We start from the raw sequence: 18,377 nt of genomic DNA, 5'->3' as shown, positions 1-18,377 counted from the left end.
TGTAATTAATACTTTGAAACTGATCGAAATATAGGAGGAATGTTCGTCAAATGGTACTAGATAAACCACTTGGAGATAATGAACGTGACTTGCACATTTATGTAGGCTGAGTAGTATCACGCATAAGTGAGTGAATTAGGTCTACTCGAGTCAAGAGTAAACAGATTCGACCTCGCCCACCATTCTGCTTGAGGCGTGTGTTAGAACGGTGTAGCTTCGTCTTCAGTACGGTAAGTCACTGCTCATTGTTTGTGTGTATTCTGGTCTGCAGAACGGTAAGTCACTGCTCATTGTTTGTGTGTATTCTGGTATGCAGAACGGTAAGTCACTGCTCATTGTTTGTGTGTATTCTGGTCTGCAGAACGGTAAGTCACTGCTCATTGTTTGTGTGTATTCTGGTCTGCAGAACGGTAAGTCACTGCTCATTGTTTGTGTGTATTCTGGTATGCAGTACGGTAAGTCACTGCTCATTGTTTGTGTGTATTTTGGTCTGCAGTACGGTAAGTCACTGCTCATTGTTTGTGTGTGTTCTGATTTGAAAATAATTTTCGAACGAAATTGATGTAAATTTGTTTGATAATGCATATTAAAATGATATTTTAGATTGTTTGATTTATTGCTCAGTTATGGTAAAGATTGCCGTTGTTTTTTCCGAAACCCATATATATATATTTTGATTATATGTCATATACGTTAATTTAATGACAGTAAAATACCATTTTATGGGTAATATATTATATTATATATGTGAGTATTTTTTAGGTTCAGGTATTTCGAAAATGTAGATAAAAACTTGTTAAATAGTGTTAATTCTAATCATATTATAGATGTGAAAGTGTCTATGTTTGTTTGTGTTACTTTCACTCGTAAACTATTCGACCGATTGAACTGACACTTTGCATGGACATTCTCACAGTCCCTGGTATAAATATAGCCCTATTCTTATTTCGAAAATCTATCTGGTCTACGTACCACTGTTCTTCAAAGTTGCGAAATTTTAATACACAGTAAATTGGAATGAACCAGTCGAATTTAATCAATAATGTTCTGTGTAAACATTGTTTTTTAACAGCACAACCACATGTTTAATTAATTTTACCACAATTTTCAATTGGTTTTCATTTACAGTGTGTAAGTCTATAAGGAGTAACCATTAGTTTTTACGCCGATTTAATATTTCACCGATTAAGTACTCATGTACCTTAAAAAACATAAAACATAAGATGGTTAGAATTTGACTCCAAAGACTCCCTTTGAAGCAGTCGGCAAGAACTATGCTAGATGAAAGTTTGCTGGACTTTTGCTATTGAACTAAAGTACCAATTCCGGCTCTAAATGTTCTAAAATAATACAAATATTTTTCAGTTTTTAAAGAAACAAACGCGTGAATAGAAAATATATATTAGTTTACTGTTAACTGTACATTTTTAGTCCAGTCGTGTTACCTGATTGAAAAAATAAATGTTTTCTTACAGCAAACTAATGGCACAATTTAGTCAAATACATCATAAATAAATAAAAAAAAACATTCCGAACCAAAATCGACTATTAGGGGGTATAGGAGGGGTGGTTTTTAGGGGTGAAAATGGTTTTTTTCCCATTTGTGACTAAACAATGCATCCTATTGAAAAAAGTCAAACGAAAAAGTTGTTGGAAATAAAAAAATCTACAACTTATTTAGTAATCATTTTTGCCCTAACCTCAAAAATTTCCAAAAAAAAAAACCAAAAAACAGTTTTTGGTTTTTAATTTTTTTTCTTTTACAAAAATGGTTCGATTGAGCTGAAAGTTTGTAACTGTATTTTTTTCATTAAGAAATATTCAGCCGTTATAATAAAATTTCACTTGAAAAATAAATTTTGATAATTTTCAATCACCATTTTGAAACATTTTTTTATCAAAAAAGGTTCTCTGACTGCTCATTGTTTTCGTTTTTTTTTGTCTATTTTGAAGAAATTAAATAAAAAATATGTAGTTTCATTGAAAACACTGCAGAAAAATTGAAAATAAACAAAATATTGACATTTTTCATTATACATTGTATTATTTACGTGGAAAAATTGTTATTATTTATTTAAATTATATTTTTTTTATACGAGTGCTATTTGTAAGCATTAAGCAAAATAATAATAAATCATGCATATTTAACAATTACGTGGAAATTATTAAATAAATCAAGAACAGAAATCAAGTCCTAGTAAATTTTTTTGTATTTGTATTTTTCATCATATATTTTTTTATTTCTTTACAATATTTTTTACAATTAATTCTTATTGAAATTGGATTAAAAACCCATTATTTCTTTCCAAAAGTAATAATATTTTAAATATTTTATGTACATTTTATTTTTTCTTTTCAGTGAACTTAAAAATATAACAACCAAAAAAATGGGTTTCCATCTTATGATTACATTTTCAATTAAATGTTGAAAATCATGTTTAAATGATTTCAAACCTTGCTCTTTTGGCGGAGTTTGATGATTCTTCTTCATCAGATTCAATTTCAGGTGAACCGACAGTTTCTTTATCGATTTCTTCATCTTCATTATCTTCATGAGCAGTGTGACGTTCTTCTACTTCTTCTGAGTTGCAATCGTCGATTATAACTGGCTGAACCTCTAAGTTAGTACAGTTCCCCAACTGGTTACAATTAGAACATAAATCTGTGCATCGTAGCCCATGTTTCCTACAACTCACTTGGCATAAAGGCAGCCTTTCTCACAGCTGCAACAAATTGCTTTTAAAAGAATATCCGGTATTAATCTTTCGGTGGTTACTTTTCCAGTACAACCTGATGTTGTATCACAGCCAATAAAACAGTGGATGAAAGCAACATATTTACGCTTTGATTCATCTTCATAGCTGTTTGACGAATAAAAACAATTTGGTGTATTACCAGTTAAGGGCTTCTGGAAAAGTATATCCAAGTTCTTTTCATGAAGTCATGAAGTTGATTTAGCAGTACGAGCAGATCTATATCTTGGCCGACAACAATAATATTGCTTTATCTTCTGCGGCGATTGAAATGGATGTCATTATTATGAGCGCATCGGCATCTTCTACAGCTTGCTTGCAAGTGACTCCAAATTTTCCAAGTTCTTCCATCAATATTTTAATGAGTTTGTTTTTATTATTGTCGTTTGATAAAATTTTTCTTGTAAATACGGAATTACGGTGTGATTTTCTGATTCATTAATGTCTGGTGTCATCGCAGATTTTTGTCGCCGTAATCGTTTCATAGTTTTTGTAACACTTGAAGCTGCTGTAGAATTGTCATTGATATTTGAATAACCATAAAAAACTATGTAACTATTTGCAGCGTAGTGGCTAGCTACATATGTGGTATATTTTTTATGACTTCAACGGAATCATTTTTTTGCCAGATCACTTTATGAAGTAGGAAGCCGCCACTAATAACATTAACAATGGTCTTATTTGAATTTGGCAATTCGTTGGTATGTATGAAACATTTATAAAAGTCAGATTTGCAATTTTTTTTAATCCATTATCCGTGAATAAAGCTAATGGATATGGAGCAAGCTCATATTTGAGATTATCTCTCATATCGTCTATATTCTTTATTTGCAAATAAATTCTTTGATATAATAATAGCGGATTAATTGTTATTTTTTCACCATTCACTTTAATAGAAGAATTCACAGTTTTAAGAGACAAAACTTTAGTTTTTCGTTGAAATTTAACGTTTCCAAAGTTTTTGCCAATAATGGATTTAGCTGATCTCATACCTACTTCATAAGCTTTGTGACAGTTAATGGAAGATCCCCCAACAATTGTGGAAAAGAACGACATGACATGGGTGGACTCAGGAAACGGATTATGTTTTTCCAAAAATGCAGATAACTTTTTTAAATCACTACTATCACGAGCTATGTGAGATTCTCTTGCATCAACGTGCTGCTCAGACGTGTTGAACGATGAGTTGCAAAATTCTTCATTACATACATCTATTAATACAATCTTTTAGCAATAAATTTTGTCAATACACTATCTGAATATCCGCGGCCATGAGTAAGCCCGCCTTGACTATGCATACTCCTCATCAAAACCTGCTCAATAGTCATGTCAGACCATATTCCAGACCAAAACTTAGAAGTACGACGCACTGTGAAGAAAAAAAGTTATAATTTAAATAAATAATAACAATTTTTCCACGTAAATAATACAATGTATAATGAAAAATGTCAATATTTTGTTTATTTTCAATTTTTCTGCAGTTTTTACAAGGAAACTACATATGTTTTATTTCATTTCTTCAAAATAGACAAAAAAAAGAAATCAATGAGCCGTCATAGAACCTTTTTTGATAAAAAAAATGTTTCAAAATGGTGATTGAAAATTATCAAAATTTATTTTTCAAGTGGAATTTTATTATAACGGCTGAATATTTCTTATTGAAAAAAATACAGTATTTTAAGAATAGCACAAAGTATATTTGATCAAACTTTCAGCTCAATCGACCATTTTTGTAAAAGAAAAAAATTAAAAACCAAAATCCTGTTTTTTGGATTTTTTTGGAAATTTTGAGGTTAGGGCAAAGATGATTACTACATAAGTTGTAGATTTTTTTTATTTCCAACAACTTTTTCATTTGACGTTTTTCAATAGGATGCATTGTTTAGTCACAAATTGCAAAAAAACCATTTTCACCCCTAAAAACCACCCCTCCTATACCCCCTAATAGACGATTTTGGTTCGGAATGTTTTTTTTAAATTTATTTATGATGTATTTGACTAAATTGTGCCATTAGTTTGCTGTAAGAAAACATTTATTTATTTGACCATTTTTAATTGCTATTTCTCCTGGACTATTTCTGCAAACATTATATAAAAAAGTTACTTTTATAAAGCTCATCTTAATTGTCTTTTGACAGAGTGGGCTGTTTTATATGCAAGTATATTTTTTTGATTGGAAAACAAGTAAGGTAAAATCATGTATTGGACAAAACATACTAAGAACGAAGTAAATTACAATAGCCACAAATATACACTTTTTGGCGTATTTTCTTGATTATGGCAACAAGGAAAACTTAACATTCGTGTCGGAAATATAATTCACTCGAACCAGCAGTGGTCGTACACTGCACGTGTACTCCCACTAAGTTTCGTGCAAAGCAGCGGGTAACTGCTAGCAGTGCAGACATGAAACATAAAGTAGTCACAATTTTACTATACATTTTAATAAGACTGTTATAAAACTTATCGTACTTGTCTTCTGATAGACGTAGGCTTTTGAGAGATATATATTATCTTAATAAAAAAGGTAAAATATACAATGAGATAAAATACTAAGACCTGAGTAAGTTACAATCGCCATATATTTCTTTGATCGTGGCAAGAAGGTGAACGTTGGCGTTGGAAACATAATTCACTCGAACAATAAGAGTTCATACAGGTGTAAAACCTACAAAATTTTGTGTAAAGCCGAGGTTAATTGCTAGTTTAAGATTATAAATATTGTGAAGAGCAAGAATTTTGTTTTCTTCTTCATATTGAGAAAATAAAGTATTTCCTTTGCAAAAAAAGGTTCTTCGATTACACGTATATATAAAGCATAAAAAATAAAGGTTAAATATAATTGAAACCTTAAATTTGTTTTGAAGTGTTTTGGTTTTTTTCTGAAAGCGGAGACACAAATCATATTATTCAAATAGTCATACCCACCATGGAGCCCATGAGGCAACTCAACTTTAAAAATGAAAGCCACCCAGTATACGTGACACTAATAATGGATCTTCTATTTCGTTGGCTGATCGTTAGCGAAGGATTCGATAGGATGGGAAATTGTAGTTTCTGTCTGTCTGTCCGCACGATATCTCAAGCACGAACTGGTCTATAAAATTTAAATTCTGCATGAAGCTTCATTTCTAAATAAGCAACATCTAGTATGGTGGCGGCACCGGGATATCATAAATCTTTTAGACATCAATGCTGAATACGATCACATGCAATTGTAATATATATATATATATCAGAAAAAAAGCAAAACACTTCAAAACAAATTTAAGGTTTCAATTATATTTAACCTTTATTTTTTATGCTTTATATATACGTGTAATCGAAGAACCTTTTTTGCAAAGGAAATACTTTATTTTCTCAATATGAAGAAGAAAACAAAATTCTTGCTCTTCACAATATTTATTTTATCATCGATGATAGAATATTTTCTTGATCGTGACATCAAGGTAAAATCTACATCGGGGTTGGAAATATAATTTACTTCAACCAGAAATTGCTCATACGCGGGCAAAACTTACGAAAAGCGTGCGAAGCCGCGGGAAACAGCTAGTATATATATATATATATATATATATATATATATATTTTCATTAAATTATATATATATATATATATATATATATATATATATATATATATATATATAAATGAATGTTTGTGTGTTTGTCCTTAATGAAATTGTAAACTATTTGACCGATCATTACGAAAATTTGTATGTATATATATTTTTCCACGAAGAAGGTTTCTATGCTATGTCTATTGATGTAAGTCGCCTCCAGGAGGCGTTGCCAAAGATAATAGTTTTCAAAGCGCCTGCACATTATAAACTGCAATTACGAGACAGTTACGAATATTTAATAGCCAAACACTATTTGAAGGCGCTAAGTTATTATGTATATTTGTCGAGGATAAATTTCTGGTTGAACTTAAAGCTTGAGTGTTAGACCACTTTATAATAAAATACATGTTCGTGTACAATGGCTATAAACATATACAGAATTTCTTGATCGTGGTAACAAAGCAAACTCTACATCGGCGTTGGAAATATAATTTACTTGAGCCAGAAGTGCACATACACGGGTAACGCTTACGAAAAGCGTGCGAAGCCGCGGGAAACAGCTAGTATATGATATGTAGCCGTTTAAATACGCTATAGGCTTGAAATTGTTCACGTAACTCCGACTAAGCCTGGTGTGGTGTACTGCTTTTACTTTGCCCTTAAAATTAATTCATACCAAATTGTAACGTTATAGGAGAAAGTTGTTTTGCGGGTATAATTAACCAAAACACAACATTTCAACACTGAAATGTATTGTATTGTATTAAACAAACGTTTATTTTCAAAATGGCATTGAACTATTTGTTTTTTTTTATATTATTATTCACACATCAAAATACAAAGATACAAAGATTTCAACACTGTCTTCAGCGTTTTCCATGTTCCAACTTGAAGGTGAAAAATATCAAACATGCTTTAAAGTAAACTCGAGTATTCCAATGAACGACTCCAGAAAGTTTTTATTTAATTTTCATAATTTTTCAAAATATGTTAAAAGGGGTTTTACTTGATTTTGTACTTTTATTTTACCGGAAGTCACTTTTACTCATACTAAACACATTTTGCTGCGTATTCTGTGTCGAAATAGAACGCTTTCAAACCGAATATAAGTTTTTAATCATCAAAAGGATAGAAAATTAGTCCTTCAACGCAGTCTATTCAGCGAGGAGCTCTTCACTGCTCGAATAAGCTCGTCAGTAAGAAATAGAATTTGCCACTGCTCGTAGTAGTGTAGTAAAGTTTGGCTGGTGTTCCATTCACTAATTATTTTTAAGACGATTATTTTATTAACGGAACGTAATTATTTCAAATTGAGATAAGCGTGAGTTTTAAATATTTACAAATTGGGATTAAATCCTTAAAATTATTATTTCAGATATCCAAGCACCGTTGAAGACGAGATGGCGGCAGTATCAGGATCTTGGATTGTGGACTCTCTACTTCTCGTAGTACTCCTCCTTTATCTGGTCTACCACATCTTCACCAGCACTTATAACCACTTCAAGATTCGTGGCATCCCTTACCTGAGACCTGTCCCTTTCTTGGGTACCTGGGACATCTTCTCCAAGAGTGTTACTGAACAGTCTCACATCCTCTACAACAGCTTCCCTGGTGAAAGATTTTTTGGATATTTTAGAGTCCGCGTAAGTGTTTATTCTTTTTTCTATTATATATATTATAATGTCAGTAGTATAACTCATTTAAAATCTAGTTCAATAATTCTTGTTTATTTTTTTGAAGGTTCCTACGCTTGTCGTGAAGGACGTGGATCTTATACAAAAAATACTGGTGAAAGACTTTTCCCATTTCCATGATCAAGGGTTTCCCACAATTGAAGGTGATCTGTTGTCCATGAATCTTTTCAATCTAAAAGGCGAGGTTTGGCGGGCTATGAGGAACAAGCTAAGTCCAACCTTCACTTCAGGGAAGATGAAATTCATGTTCAGCCAATTTATAACTGCCGGAGACCACATGTTGGACAACATTGAAGAATCATTTTCCGATGAACCAGTAGATGCCAAGGCTGCTTGTGTAAACTTTGGCACAGAAGTTATAGCCAGTACAGCCTTCGGACTCGACTTCAGCAAAGACAATCCTCAAACAAAATCTTTTATTAAGCATGGTACCAACCCTTTCGTGAAGGGCTGGAGAGCTGTAGTAATAATGCTTCTAAAGCTTTCTTTCCCAAGTATTCCGGATAAGCTCGGAATGAGCATGCATCCTCCAGAAGCCACGGAGTATTTTATAAATCTCGTGAAGGCCACTAAAGAATATCGTAAGAAAAATAAAATAAAAAGGAATGATTACTTCCAACTGCTGATGGCCCTGCAGGACGCTGAGCAGACAGGTGATAACTTGGAATTTTCCCTTGATGGCGTTGACGATGAAGATAGTAAAATCAACCAAGTGGATTATATTCCGGAAAATATCAAAATCAGCACTAAAACTAAATGTAAGTATGGGTTTCTTTGCAAATATTTGTAATATTTGATTATATGTAATGCAAACAAAAACAAGTATTTAGACTAAATCCCAATTAATAACAAATATATTAAGTGGACGCCTAAAACATATTTTAATATCTGTATAACACAAATAACGCTTGAATTCCATTTATACGGTTCAGTCAATAAAAATAAATAATCAATATAATACTATGCACAGATAAGCTAGAAACAGAAATCTCACTGGAATATCTCTAACAGCGCTATCCGGCGGCCAAATTTTGGAACTAACATTGGCGGGACATAGCGTAACACTAGCGAATTCTGTTGAGATGTTCTAGTTCTAACCTCATTGAGGCGTATAAGCTTCAGCTGTCTTCGGTGTTTTTTTTCTGTTAGGACAACAGAAAAGTTTAGAAAATTGCAACTGGTCCTATAAGGACCTTTGCGCTGCTTCCGGAGTGACAGGATATTTTGGATGGGTAAGGTTGGGAGTAGGGGCCGCCTCCTGTCGATATTAAAAGTTTAGGGTACTAATCTGAAGTAATGTCCCTCCAGGGGAAAGTAGAATCCAGCTATGAACCAGCCTTTCTAGTCAAAGCAGGCAGAGGGTGGCACACCCTTATGTCTAGGCTAGCATGAACCTTTGACTCTTAGGGAACAAACTCCACCAACTTCAGCAGTCATATCCCGAAGTAAACTAGACCTATCGAATTGCCCTTGCGCCTCAGAATCTCTACATTTGCGGTTAATGATGTGCCGCTCCTGGAAATCATAAGGTTGCCCAGATTTAAGTGAAACATCGTTTTTCGCTGTACCCAGTGTTGGTTCAAGTGGAAGGTATAAACCAGCTAGAAGTGAACACTCCTGGGGAATGTCTTTGGTGTTAAACTTTCCTTTTTTGTCACTAGATCAACATCTTGGATCTGACTTTCTTTTTAAATTCCTCCGCGTTGTGTTCAAGGGCAGAATGCGTACACATACATACATACTAGAGAAGTACTAACGACATAACTTAATATTCTCTGATTCGAATAAATTATCTAGGATAATAACAGTCGTTTCACCACATTGCTCGTTGCTATTAAAAAAATTGCAATAAGACACGTGACGTGACATGTGACGCCCTAGTGTGAGACCTCAGAACTAACTAAAATAATCCCCCACATCTCAACACACCACGTCTGTGTGAATGATTTATTTCCTATGTAACAAATATAATCTAAGCTCTTATCTTTGTTACCTTCCTCGGTTTTACAGTCATCGGAATGCTCATGAATATTTTAATATTACTCTTGCTGGAGGCTTCACCATTAACAACTATTTTTATCAAGTTTATTCAGTCAGTTGGGAATACCTGAACAATTCGAATATTCGCTTTGCTACAGGAATGCCTTCCCATACTCTTTCACCACTCAAAATAAGCTCTTGATGAAGTACTAATAATTGTTGGGAATAATCGCTGAGGTAACAGTGCAGTTTCGTTATTTGACAAATCTTCATTAACTTCATGCGTTTTGTGTGGAATCCTAGAAATTTACTAAATATGCTTGTGTGCTTTGATTGCACGAATTATCCTAAATGTCTTTAAATACCTGAGTCACTTTCACAAGCACTTACCATTACGCCTATGTTACCTTGGTGCACTTTCAAGGGAAATTTGCTATAAACCCTTGTTATGCTAGGGGTTCCATTCATACATTTTAGCGGCAAAATCGTACACATTTTCCACTCTTGATCCCTCAGGACAATATAATTCTTCTCAACAAAATCAACTCAAAGATTACGGCTATTTTGGACTTTCAAATCAAATTTAGTACTTAAACTTAAAATTTGCCATTTATCACAAAGTTTCAAATTTTAAGTAGAATCCATTGTTTCTATGTTCTAGTGATGACGGATGAATGTATGGTGGCTCAAGCAATGGTATTTTTTATGGCTGGGTCCGAATCTGTTACTTCTACCCTTATTTTCGCACTGTACCACATCGCTAAGGACGCTGAGATACAGGCTAGAGCTGTGCAAGAGGTAGATACAGTCATTGCTCGGCATGGAGGATGGACCTACCAAGCAGTCAAGGACATGCATTACATGGACATGATCCTGCAAGGTATGTTTACAATTACTCCAGTTGGGTATTTCACGACACTTGTGAAAATAAGGGTTGGAGGTTGAATTAAATATTCTCTGGAATATTTACTGATTGGTTTTCGGTAGGACTAGTTGTCAATTAATCTATAAAACAACCCACTGGAACCTATTCTAATTTTTTTCTATAACAATACTTACTCCATGTTTACTGTGGATTTGAAATAAAACAAATATGTTTCAGTGATCATATTACTTGTCTCGCCTAATTTTGGACTGGATTCATAGTCCAACAAATAAATGGTTAGTTTAAGTTTTGTATTTTGTCTGTGCAGCTTGTGTTTTTAATATTCTATATTATTGCTTGAAACTCTTATAAAGTTAACTAAAATTTACTTTAGAACATTTCTTTCGATACAAATAATAATACGCCGTAAATAAAACGTATTAGTAGCGATCGAATAAAGAATAACTAAGAGTTGAAATAGTAACTAAGTATATTATATAAATGCATTAAGTCATTATATATGAACAGCAAAAATATATTTTATTCTTTAATTTTTACCTTGTTACTTTTTCTATTTTTAAATCTACAAACATTTTTTAAACATTGAAATTTTTTATCATTAAGTGACATTAAAAATCTTGTAAAAAAGAATAATATGATTAAAAATTATGTATATTAAAACTTTTAAAGCAAAATCACAGACAAAAGGATAATTAAACGATTCAAGAAGTAAATTGATATCGTAATTTTAGTGTATTGAATCCACTAGAACAGCCCCCACCAAATAGTGCAAGGACATTTAAGGCAGTGTTGACATATCGCTTAGTGATCACGAGCTGTAAAACAGGCAACAGCACTGGGTACGAGGTGTATGGGGGGGCTTTTTTGGTGAGGGTTGCTCTAGGTGTTTATTTTAAATTTTTTAACAATTTCTCAGACTGTTTATTAAACATTTAGAAACACTCAGTAAATTAACCTTTAAAGTTTGAATTGCTCTTGTGAACACTACCTTGATCTTTAAGTATATTTCAAAGAAGTCCTGTCTATTGTAATCGCCTTCATTATAGGATTTCCCGATGATTTTTCGTAACATTTTGATATCATGATTCTGAAAATCTGAAACTAACATAATCCGAAAATGCGCGTGTGTGTGTGTTTTTCAAGATTGCGATCATTTAAAGTTAGGAAAAGGTATTGTTATACATCAGTTGTGCATTATAGGGAAATACCAAAAACTCTCAGGTCAATTCTACAACAACAATTCTACAACCGTTATTAGTAACATAAAATCAATAGTTAAAGCAGCTCTAAGAGTAAATAGGCGACTTACAGATGGCGTTTTTGACAACTTAAAAGTTTTTAACATACGACAGTTATTTGTTAGGAAATTGTTGATGCATATACACAAGCGATTCGACGAAATCTTCGACGAAATAACTCACGACTACAACACTAGAAATGCGGACAATGTTGGAATTCGTGTACCAAGACTTTCAAGGACTTACTCGACCACTAATCCGTTCATTATAATGCACACTATTTATACAGAAATATACATGAAGATCTACAGCACAACAAATTTTATACAAACATGACATAAAAAAATAATACATGGTTACTGGAGGTTGGAGGGGACAGAACTGAACAAATTATAGCATAAATCTATAGATAAAAAACAATTATAAACTTAACTTTCGACCTACCGTAGTACAATGTGTTGTGCTTGTGCACTAACGTGTGTGTGTGTGTGTGTGTGTGTGTGTGTGTGTGTGTGTGTGTGTGTGTGTGTGCGCGCGCGCGCGTGTGTGTGCGCGCGCGCGCGAGTGATTGGTGGCGTACGAGTTATTAGGTGGGTGGTGGGAGGGTTGCAGTTGCCATAGTCTTCTCCCATTTAACCAAACAAATCTTTAGTATATTCTTTTTTAATTATTAAAAACATAATCAAATAATAATTTATTGTTTATGAATATTTATGTATTTATTTTTACAGAAATTGTAATTACTTTTACTGCAATTCCATTTATTTTTTCTTGTAACTAAGCTACAATCAAATATTAAGTAACAGTGCGGTACATTACAAGAGACCCCTTCCCAAAACACAACTTTTTATTTAGTTTGGGAATTAATTTCTAAGTTTTATTTTATAAAGTTTTACAGCAACCTAACCAGTTATTGTGGTATATTTTATTTCACCTAAGGAAAAGCATGTAAACTAGATGTTTAAATGCTTTTTGATGGAAGAAATAAGTACTTTTTGACTTGACTTGACTTGATTTACAATGATGTTTTCTGACGTATTTTTTTGTCTCGTTACATATCCAGGTAGGGGGCTAACAACACTTTCAGTATTATACAACATTGCGGAATTGTTGTGAACACGATAAATACCGTAGTTCTTAATGGATTCAGACTAAACGTCGTGCAGATACAGTATTTACAAAGCTTGGTTAAATTCGTTAGCCAGTCTTAACCATTGAAACATTTCAAGATTATTATTTCAAGATTTCAAAAGGTCATTCGAACTTTTGCAAAATTTTTATTTCGGGTATTTCAATTGCATAAATCAAAACTGAACTTGTCTTCAAATTTTGGAGCTATTCGATCATAATTTATTCCTACTTATTTTTCGACCAAGTAAGGTTTTAATATGGTGGCCGTTTAAAGTTGTAGAAGTTACCATTGAATCGATATAGTAAGGGTTCGTTTGTGAAATTCACAATGGTGGCTATTTACACTCGATTGTTTATCGTTATGTGACTCACAAAATATTAGTATTTAATTGACATGATATACATTATTTCCAACAGAGAATCTCACACAACGTAAACGTAAAACAAAGCAGGACTTAAGTTATAGTTTTTTCCTACGTTCTTATGGCATATATACCCACAAAACTAATTCAAGGTGTTATTTTTAATTATCGTCTAATACTGATCTATTGTTGCAGAAAGTTTGCGTCTCTACCCTCTCGTCCCTGTAGGCATGAGGGAGTGCACCCTTCAATACCGTATCCCAGAAACGGATGTGGTTTTGAAGAAAGGAGACATCGTCGCTATTCCTGTACGAGGGATACACATGGACCCCAAATATCATCCTGATCCGGAAGTCTTCAACCCTGACAGATTTACTGATAATTTTCACAAGCCCAACCCCACATACATCCCTTTTGGAGACGGTCCACGCATGTGTATTGGTAAGTGTAGACCCATTTCTTTCTTAACTTCATTTTCAAATTTCCTTATAACTTCTTTGTTTTAAAAGGCCATTATTACTAAATAAATTTTAATTCTTTAAACATTATTCACATTACAAGGTGACCCTATCTTGGAATTAGACATATTAAATGTATACTTTGCATAAGGTACGTTATTAAAGACAACCGCATAAGCTGCATACACGCGCCACAGTCTGACTTCGCAATGGATATCTGGCCGCATTATTATAAAGGCCACTATGCGTTAAACAACAATATTGTATGTCTTAGCACTCAAAACCAAAGAAAGAAATAGAGGAGGCATAGGCTGGGGGCAAGTAAAGCGAAGTCAAAACGGTTTTACCAATGAGGAGTGGGGAGGAAATTCATGAATCATCCACTATCGAGTGTTGCGCCTCACCATTTCACTACTAGGTCGTAACCAGCTGTGTTCCAAGGGGTTCAAATCCCCCCCCCCAATTTTCATTATCGTTCTCATCAAAGAAACGGGTAAAGAACGTTTTAAGGAACAAACTTGGGCCATATTTTCTGTCTACTAAGGGAATATATCAGTTGTCCGGACGCCCCCCCCCCTAATTTCCTTGCCAGCTACGTACTCGTTTCACTAATTTTTTTAGTATAAATTATTACAGTCCTCGTATTTATATTTCAATAATGGTAGTTCATTAAAAAGTAATAATAATATTTATTGCATTTTGAATATATTATGGAAACTAGAACTAACAATTTGTAAATTGTAACGTAGTTTGGAGCATTTTAAATGTGTTCTGCGTCATTAAGATACTTACTTTTTCATAAACTACCCATACATATAAGTAAGAACAAAAATTACCTCTAATTATTATTTCTCCTTAAACGTGATGGTAATGGGAACGGTATTTCATTTAAATAATCTATTATCATTACAATTATCACATTAGCATTTGCATGTTTAATATTTGATTTTATGGATAAAACATGAGTAGGAAAAAATTCATGGCATACAAATTAATAGGCTGCTTCAAATTTACGAAACTGGGTAATTCGGGTCCACCATGATTATTTTTTTGAGTCAGTGTATTCGATTTTTATACTCAACTACGCAGACAATATAAGGACTCTTAGAAGCTCTAAATTATTCTAGAAATATTGTTGAGTAAATTGGATCTTGAGTAAGTAGCAACGCTTAGAATGGCGGCTGTGCATGTTGTTTAGTTTATTCATAATATCGATTTGTAAGAATACTAAAACTGAAGTGGTAACTTGCCAATGAAGGAATGGTCTTAGTTGTTGAGTATTATTCTGAACTTTCAAAATGGTAATCACGTATATAAATTAGATTTCTTACAAAATCTTACTACAATGCATCTCGAACCATTTAAAAACATTTTCAATATAATAATTTGTGTATATTAAGACTTTTTTATTTCAATTCTAAAATGTAAATGTGTGTTTCAGGCATGAGGTTTGCCTTAGTGGAGATGAAAGTGTGTTTGGCCAAGATACTCTCTCGGTTCTCTCTTGTCGTCAACAAGAAAACCCAAGAGCCGCTAACTTTTGACAAGGTTTCTTTCACGCCTGTTCCAGTAGGAGGTATCTGGCTTAACTTCAAGAAACGAGATCAGAAATCTTACATTGTTTCATCTCCAAAAGTCAAGGAGAGCCAGGGTTGAATCCTTGGTTTAGAATTTATAAAAAAATACTTTTACACAAGATACTACAAGTAATTATAATGTCGGCGATAGATATTGAAATGTTTTTCTTTTTGTTATCCTGGAAACTGTACTCTGACTTGATTTATAGTTTACAATAAAACATAATTACAGAAAGATGTTTATTGGCCGGCAATGTTAGTATGCATATACTTTAGGTGCAGACCATGTTTCATTATTCAACAACCTAAAGTAAGGTAAAATGATTCCATTAATTCCAAAATTTTGTTAAAAATATATATAACTAGATGGTACATTACTTAACAGTAGCATCGCCGTGATTTTAACCATATATTATCAAAGTTTACAATTAAATTATACTCTAATAGACGTAAACATTTATGTTAACTTTAGAAATTGACTATTGTGCGAGTGAATGTTATACAATGTAAATTTACTGTAAGTAGGTTAGGTATTTTTAATCATATATGACATAGCGATTACTGTACAATGTTAAATTGTAAGAAAATGCAATAAATGTATTATTTGTAAAATATTTTCAACTATTTCTCAATTATTAAACCCTTCTTAATACTGCAGTGTGCAATTTAAAACCTGCAGGAAAGTTTAATGGTCTTCCTGATACTCCAAAATGATGGTCATTCTGACAATTATTTTAATCTACTTATTCACATTTCCACGCAATCAGTCTGAATAAAGGATGACATTTTACCCGATCGCAATATGTAGATTGATATCGTAAATGGATTCAGTATAGTTTTTTCACGCTGTCATTCCTATTACCCATAAATAATTGTAAAAATATTCGTTAATGCTCAGCCAAATTCAGTGTAGGACATGCACATGCGTCTTCAAACTCAGTGTTACTTAAGAAGCTGTATGCTACGTTTCAAAATCTATAGGTTAGTTTTTTTGACATATTGTGCGTAAAGCCAGGAAGACCAAGGGCGGTACAGCTAACCACATTTAAATGGCTTCATAAGCATTCTTCAGATGAATTATTAGACGGAACTCTTACCTCCAAAACCATTTAGGACTTACAAGGTACAAGTAGGTCACACCACGTCTCGCGTAACATGCTTTGGTGAAGTTACAAACATGCAAAATTTCAAAATTTTAGCTCATTTTATTCTCCAGATGTTCTGTTTACAGACAGACAGACCGGCATCCATACAGAAAAGACCTTTTACACACCCCCAACTGAGAAAAGAGAAATTCTCTTAGCCTACTGAGTCAGCCTGCTTAGCATTCAATGACACAGTCAAATCCATGGTTGGAAATCTACCACCATTAAAACTTATTCTTGTCCATGTAGAAATGTAGTTCCTTCAAAGAATAACAGTTTAATCAGGAAATCTTTCTGGATATAACTTGCCAAATGAAACGACAATAGTTTTATAAACAAAATTAGGCTTCATACCAGTTTTCAATAATGAAACATCCGGTAAGCTAGGGAGGATCATAAAATGCAAGAGTGCTTTTATAACTTCAAATAACATCTTGTCACTGACTTTAAACATTGACATTCCACTCTATTATTTTTGATTTTATTCTGTTATAGTTAGCCTTCACGTGTTTATCATCTATACTATTTAACAAGTCAAAATCTCATATACCTATAGTCAGTTTAATTACTAATTTATTTATTCTGCTATTTTCTCGCTGGGGCAGACATAAATTACATTTTCAGCCTCTTTCATAATAGACTTTGCTAACGCTCAGCCAAATACCTGAGTGGTACGCATGAGATACACCAACCATCATACTCGATATCGGACGGACAGTCATACAGATGGGCAGACATAAATTACAATTTTCAGCCTCTTTCATAATAGACTTTGCTAACGCTCAGCCAAATACCTGAGTGGTACGCATGAGATACACCAACCATCATACTCGATATCAGACGGACAGTCATACAGATGGGCAGACATAAATTACATTTTCAGCCTCTTTCATAATAGACTTTGCTAACGCTCAGCCAAATACCTGAGTGGTACGCATGAGATACACCAACCATCATACTCGATATCGGACGGTCAGTCATATAGATGGGCAGACATAAATTACATTTTCAGCCTCTTTCATAATAGACTTTGCTAACGCTCAGCCAAATACCTGAGTGATATACATGAGATACACCAACCATCATACTCGATATCGGACGGACAGTCATATAGATGGGCAGACATAAATTACATTTTCAGCCTCTTTCATAATAGACTTTGCTAACGCTCAGCCATTGACAAATTTCAAAAAAATTATTAAAATTAGTTAATTAAACAACTTATTGGAATATAATTTTTTGATCAAAAAAGAAATTAATTAAATAGCGTCTATTGAGTAGTTCAGGTGAACTGTTGTAGATCTCATTACATCTTAATTTCTCTATATCATCAGTTTTCCAACTTTTCTATAATTTTCCACCTTTTTCAGATACATGAAATTGCTCCTAAGATAACTGCTTAATGAGTTTTGAAAATCTTGGTAGAAACATAATAACCAATACAATTTTTAATGTGGCAAGTACATTTTTCACTACCAACTTAAAGCATGTTTTGATGAAGTTTGGTGGTAGATGGGAATGGCTTGGCTTGTATGATGAAATTGATTCGTTCAAGACGAGGTGACTTGTTTATGGCGTGGTGTCGGACGCG

The 18,377-nt window shown here is 33.3% G+C and overlaps 1 protein-coding gene across 1 annotated transcript in view; it reads left to right on the top strand.

Moving 5' to 3' along the window:
• LOC124358865 (probable cytochrome P450 6a14) overlaps positions 1–16,257 on the top strand; it is a 29,718-nt gene extending 13,461 nt beyond the window's left edge. The window contains exons 5-10 of the mRNA XM_046811099.1: positions 370–410; positions 7,691–7,958; positions 8,056–8,767; positions 10,651–10,869; positions 13,802–14,047; positions 15,506–16,257. Of these exons, the coding sequence (XP_046667055.1) occupies positions 370–410; positions 7,691–7,958; positions 8,056–8,767; positions 10,651–10,869; positions 13,802–14,047; positions 15,506–15,720 (1,701 nt within the window). The 3' untranslated portion in view covers positions 15,721–16,257. The remainder of the gene's footprint in view (positions 1–369; positions 411–7,690; positions 7,959–8,055; positions 8,768–10,650; positions 10,870–13,801; positions 14,048–15,505) is intronic.
• The last annotated feature ends 2,120 nt before the right edge of the window (positions 16,258–18,377 follow it).

This window comes from Homalodisca vitripennis, chromosome 4 (assembly GCF_021130785.1).
Source record: "Homalodisca vitripennis isolate AUS2020 chromosome 4, UT_GWSS_2.1, whole genome shotgun sequence".
Taxonomy (NCBI): domain Eukaryota; kingdom Metazoa; phylum Arthropoda; class Insecta; order Hemiptera; family Cicadellidae; genus Homalodisca; species Homalodisca vitripennis.
The sequence above is the reverse complement of the archived record's forward strand: the minus strand, read 5'-3'. Positions and strand labels throughout refer to the sequence as shown.